This window comes from Brassica oleracea, chromosome C6, assembly GCF_000695525.1.
Source record: "Brassica oleracea var. oleracea cultivar TO1000 chromosome C6, BOL, whole genome shotgun sequence".
Classification (NCBI taxonomy): Eukaryota; Viridiplantae; Streptophyta; class Magnoliopsida; order Brassicales; family Brassicaceae; genus Brassica; species Brassica oleracea.
The window spans coordinates 11,873,094-11,878,673 of NC_027753.1; the positions used below are offsets into that span (position 1 = coordinate 11,873,094).

Here is a 5,580-nt window from a genome sequence, read left to right on the forward strand (position 1 = left end):
CAGAACTCAAGGCTTTTGGTCTTATGACCACAAAGAAGATCCTGCTTCGACAGAATCTGCATCCCACGCTCGCCCATATGTCCAAGCCTCATATGCCACAACTTGTCCATATCTTCCTTGCGAACCTCTAGAGATGCAACATTTGCTGAACTTGAAACCGTAGAACCTTACAGCAAATACAAAGTTCCATGAATGAAACCTCTGAGAATCACATTTGAACCTCTGTAGACACTCAGAACTCCATCTCCACCTGAATACTTGAAACCTCTGCTATCCAAAAGACTAACTGAGATCAAGTTCTTGGACATAGATGGAACATGTCTAACTCCAGTCAACGTGCAGACTCTATCATCATGTGTCCTGAGCTTATTAGAACCGATTCCTGTAATTTCGCAAGCAAAGTCATTCGCCATCTTGATCTTGCCATCAGTCACTGCCTCATACTCTGAGAACCATTCTCTCCTTGGACACATATGATAAGATGCGCATGTGTCCAGGACCCACACATCTCGAGGATGTGTTTTTCGATGAGCAACCAGCGCAATATCTTCATCAGATTTAGCCTCATTCTCGGCTACCGCAACAGAACAGTCTGCTTCTTCTTCTTAGGACAATCAGATTTCCAATGTCCTTTCTCTTTGCAGTAATTGCAAATATCAGTTGGACGACCTTTTGTCTTTCGACTTCTTGCCTTTTCCAAAGTTCTTTCCACCACCTACAAACAATCCAGAAGCTTGGTCGTCTGTACCAGAACCAGATGCCTTGTGTCGCAACTCCCTGCTATGAAGTGCTGACCTGACTTCCTCCAAACTCACTGTATCCTTACTCCCTATGAATGACTGAACAAAGTTCTCATAGGAATTTGGTAGTGATACCAACAAAATCAGTGCTGGATCCTCATCTTCCACCTTAACATCAATATTCCTCAAATCCAATAAGATGGAATTTAGACTGTCAAGATGATCTTGGAGTTGTGTACCTTCTTGCATCCTCAGAGCGAAAAGACGTTGTTTCAGAAGTAGCTTCTTAGTCAGAGACTTCGTCATGTATAGACTCTCTAACTTCGACCACAAATCAGCTGCAGCATCAACACCGGAAACTTCGATGATGATCTCATCTGCCAGACACAACAAAATTGTTGAATACGCCTTCTCTTCAGTAACCTCCATCTCAGTAGTAACAGGTTCAACCTTCTTCCCTGACAACGGTGCCCAAAGACCTTGTTGCTTCAGCAACGCCTTCATCTTGATTTGCAAGAGACTGAAACTGTTCTTTCCAGTAAACTTGTCGATCTTCATATTCATCCCAAACATCTTCTCACCAGATTCAACCCGAAGCTCTGATACCAGCTTGTTGTGACGGATGTGAGAAGATAGAGATTAACAGATGGATAAACAATAAAGAAAGACACAGAAATTTAACGTGATTCACCCCTAACGGTTACGTCCACAGGCAAAGAGAGATTTTATTGATGGAGAAATTACAGAGATTTGTCTACAAAAAGATCAGATTTAGTTTCTCTACAGCTACTAACTAGATTTAGAGGAGGCACAAGATATATATAGTTGTGTCCCAGAAAATCCTAGCACTAGTGGGCCTCAAAAGACTAAGGCCCAACACATTCAAGTCATTATTCAAAAGTTCTACCAAAAAGGTAGGAGGAGTTCTCCACATAAATTCTCTTCTTCCTCTGCGTACGCGTAGAGGAATAGGATTATAGGACTGTGTAGGATAATGTTATTAACATACGTATTACTAACAAACCAGAAGACAGATATTAAATTAAGAATCTGCAAATGAAATTGTTGAGGGAGGAGAAAATAAAGCATGTTCAGGATTTGGAGGCAGTTATGGGTCGTTGCTTCTTACGAAAGAGGTAGTTCATGAGCATCCCAACTAAAGGGAAACCTGTTACCATGCCTATGTAACCAAGCAGCCATATGGACCGTTTTGTCTGGCGGCACAACACGTTAAAGCTTCTCTTATCTTTAACCTTTGGTCCTCTCTGGTTCAATACTTGTGTTGCTTCTTTTGACCGTGTGGTGTTTTCCTCCAAGTTGGCTGCTGCCACCAACCCGTCTTCTGCAATGTTTAGATACGGGCCTTGGTTTATCGAAGTCTCATCCTGCTTTCCCGATCCTGAGCTTCCACTCTCTTGAATCTGCACAAGATTGAACTGGTGACTTTCTCTTTGAGGTTTCTTTGAATGTTATGTAGGCCGCCATAAAAACTCAAGAAATAGACCAAAAACAGTTGAAGATAACAAACAGAAACTTACTTTCTGAATATGCATATAACGACTGCAGCTAAGGGCGCCAAGAAACTCGTTGGTGGCTCGAACCCACCTGTACCAGCATAGCATATATAAACGTGTATGTACTTATCTAGTTTTCATGCTTCGTAAGAAAGAATATAGAGAGAGATGCACACCACAAGCTAGATGCAGTTAATCCTTCGAAAAACGCTAGATGTCCCCCGTGATTTGTTGTCGCCAAGACGATGTTTTTGTTTGCCCTTTTCCAAAAAAAAATCATGTAAATATTGTATCTGTAATAAGGATTCAAACATTTAAAGAGATCACGGCGGTTATTACCGGCATTCTTCCCAAGGGATAGCTTCCTTTGTGCATAAGGGATCATCTAGAGCACTGATACAGAGTAGCGGCACCGCCACATTTCCTACGTATTGGGTACTGCTAGATTTTCGGTAAAACGTGTCCACAGTCTGCGTTAGGGGTGCAAATCGTTGTCACTTTGTTAAACTAACAGAGAAATTAACTTAGCTCTGATTATGAAGAGCATCATCGCAAAGATGTACAGATAAGGCCAGTCCTGGAGGAAAACTAACATCAGAAGTTAAAATTCAACGGGAAAGAAACAAGTACCTCAAATTTGCCGACATGACATGTAGCATGATTGTCAAAATCTCGGATGGAACGTGACTGATGAAGCAATAAAGTTGGGTAACAGCAGACAAATGTTAGTAGCAAAATAAAATGGATATGTGGTTACACAATGTAGCTTACACTACTAACCTTTTTTATGCCTTCCCAATTAGCAAGCCGTGTATACTGAGGTTCATGCCTGCAATTGAAACTAGAGTTGTAACTGTAACCTGATCTTCTCAAAGTAGTTACAAACTCAAAAATATAGGCAGTACTTAGACCAATGAGGTGTGGACATACAATTGGGCATAACCTTGAAGTCCGATGGTTAGAGCTCTGTCGTACAACCTTTGTTTGAATTTTCGGGAGATAAACCTGTCACCAATCTTGTTGGGAAGAGAAAGCATAATCTATCAACCGTCCTCTTATATCAAAGGTTTCTAATCAGATAACTAGAGAGAATTTAGACACGGCAAATTTTGGAATCAATATATCTAGAAGAAGAAAATGGTTATGAAAAATGAACTGACCAAGAGGTCCCATGGAGAGCAAATAGCAACAGCGCCTCTCAGAGGAGTCTTCTCACCCTCTTCCCCAAGGTATTTCACCTAAAACATTCGATACATTCTATTAGATGAACCTCCTCATGCAAATCATTGTATTGAAAAAGGCTAGGCTGCAGCCGAGTGAGCAATATGAAATATGTCCATGGAAGACAAGCAAATCATCATCACACTTGAACGAAATTCAAAGCTAAGCAAAGTTGCTCTGCTGGATCAAACAAGAACCTAAAATTCTTCTTAAAAAAAAAAAGACAGTATTCCAACCAGAATGTTAGCACCAATGCTAGTTCCAATAGCAAAGAGAGGAGCCATAGGGAACTCGTGTTGAAGATGATCAAGAACTACCCGTACATCCTCTGTCCATCCAGCATTATAGAAGCAATCGGACTGCAACAAAGGGGAAAGATTATGGAAGAATGTGTATACGTTTCATAGACGAAATACTCAAAACTAGGGAGCTCACAGTGACAGAAACACCACCCAATCCTCTATGGTTGCTAATAACAACATTCCAACCGGATTTTGCAGTGTTATAGGCAAGGTGCTTTAGATACTGCAGCAGAATCACGTACATTTTTTTATAATATTATTATGCACTGTATATATAAAGCACAGTCCTAGAGCACAGATAAGAGAACAAGACTTACTGCAGAAGAAGAATCACTAGTTAGCCCCGGAATAACAACAGCAATGGGAGTTGTGTCTTCTTTACTGATTTCCTTCTGATTGTGAGGATCCCCATCAACAACTGCAACAAACAAACAAAAAAAAAAAAATGGTAATTTTGTTTTGGATGGTACGAATAAATTAATTTTAATACCATGGGAGTTGGTAAGCCAATCCAGAGCAATGGTTCCACCATCAGAAGCACGAAAGAGCTTTCTGACACAGTACAAATTAAGGAAGGAAAGAGGACTTAATCAGATCAAAATGCTGTCTTTAAAAAATTAGCACCAAAAGAAATGGCAATCACCTTGTGTAGGTGAAAACGGGAGGCAATCCATGGAAATTAAGGAAACAAGTCTGAAGATGAGGACTCGCTAGCCATGGTGTCGCCACATACCTTATTAGGACGATACAATAAACCAAAAATAATCGAATTTGAAAAAGAAATCCGAAATCGTGTATAGCCAAAATAAAAATAGGTTCTCACCGGCTGTGAAGAGTCCGGCAGCGAGAGACAACACCGTGGTAAATAGGAGAATCTGGGTTGTAGATGAGATTCACTCGACCTCTGAAATACTGAAGAACCGCATCACCAAGGAAATGGAACTCCACGAATTTGTAGAAGAATGCGGTCCAGATGAGGATGAGAGCGTAGAGATAGTGACGAATTGGGATGAGCCAGAGAGCTTCAAAGAGAAGAGCGTATGGAGAAGGCATCGGATCGTCCATTGATCTGCTTCCCCAAGAGAGATCCGGCGAGAGGAATATCCTATCCTTAATTAGAGAGACGGATCTTCTTCTTCATGTATCTTGTTTTAAGAACGACAAGGAACTGGCGGGTGCAGTGTTTATTACCACCGGGCTAACATTATTTAATTCATTTTTTAAAATTCTTTCTTTCTTTCTTTTTATGGATTTTTTTTATTCTTTACACGCCGACGCTTTCGCTTCTCACGTGTAAACCTTTCGTCTCCTAGTAATAACTAGTACACGACAATTTCGTCACGTTACAAGATTGAATTGCAAATCCCAATTTGAAGGGAAACTACAATCTTTTTCCTCACAATCTTTGATTTCCTTCTTCAACTTTTGCTAACGTGTGGGAACAATGGTTGCAGAGAAGTGTGAATCGTATCCACCATCCATACTTTATCAAACAAAATATGCATTTATCAAAAGCCTTTAATCAAAAAAAAATAATAATAAAATGCATTTCTCAAAGCTATATACCATATAAAGTAAAAAATGAGCAATCACGAAAACATTTTATAGCATTATTATTATTATTTATTGTATGTACACAAATACAACAAGAAAATAGAACCACAATACAAAGGAAACCAAAGCCAAATTACACCCACAAACCCCAAAACCAAAATGTAGTACTAGTACAGAGTTACTAACCTCTCTGCCGTTTCTGATCTTCAGCTATTAAGGGTATCCCCATAGAGATCAATTTCCTTGGGG

The 5,580-nt window shown here is 40.0% G+C and overlaps 2 protein-coding genes across 4 annotated transcripts in view; both read right to left on the reverse strand.

Annotated features, from left to right (window-relative positions):
• Positions 1-1,583: 1,583 nt before the first annotated feature.
• Positions 1,584-4,970, reverse strand: LOC106296992 (embryogenesis-associated protein EMB8). 2 transcript variants are annotated; one of them, XM_013733266.1, is made up of 14 exons: positions 4,601-4,970; positions 4,421-4,510; positions 4,268-4,329; positions 4,095-4,195; positions 3,911-4,000; positions 3,712-3,834; positions 3,415-3,492; positions 3,185-3,270; positions 3,035-3,083; positions 2,885-2,941; positions 2,594-2,724; positions 2,431-2,514; positions 2,279-2,345; positions 1,584-2,161 (listed from the first exon to the last, which is right to left on the reverse strand). In XM_013733266.1, the coding sequence occupies exons 1-14, from the start codon at positions 4,840-4,842 to the stop codon at positions 1,832-1,834; spliced, it is 1,590 nt and encodes a 529-aa protein (XP_013588720.1). In that variant the 5' UTR covers positions 4,843-4,970; the 3' UTR covers positions 1,584-1,831. The 2 variants fall into 2 exon arrangements, with proteins under 2 accessions (XP_013588720.1, XP_013588719.1); XM_013733265.1 differs by having other exon boundaries at positions 3,035-3,095.
• Positions 4,971-5,359: 389 nt separating this feature from the next.
• LOC106300746 overlaps positions 5,360-5,580 on the reverse strand; it is a 4,068-nt gene continuing 3,847 nt past the window's right edge. The window contains exon 14 of one of the 2 annotated variants that reach the window (XR_001262059.1): positions 5,360-5,570. The gene's annotated coding sequence lies outside the window, so the exon portion shown is untranslated. The other variant, XM_013736953.1, reaches the window with a different exon arrangement.

What these genes read in the sequence shown, in the direction of transcription:
- LOC106296992 (XM_013733265.1), bottom strand. Translation starts at nt 4,842, where the DNA reads ATGGACGATCCGATGCCTTCTCCATACGCTCTTCTCTTTGAAGCTCTC. An exon ending in CTTCAAGGTTATGCCCAATT is followed by an intron (nt 3,096 to 3,184) that starts GTATGTCCACAC and finishes TTACAACTCTAG; the next exon opens with TTTCAATTGCAGGCATGAAC. An exon ending in ATCCCTTGGGAAGAATGCCG is followed by an intron (nt 2,515 to 2,593) that starts GTAATAACCGCC and finishes TTTTTGGAAAAG; the next exon opens with GGCAAACAAAAACATCGTCT.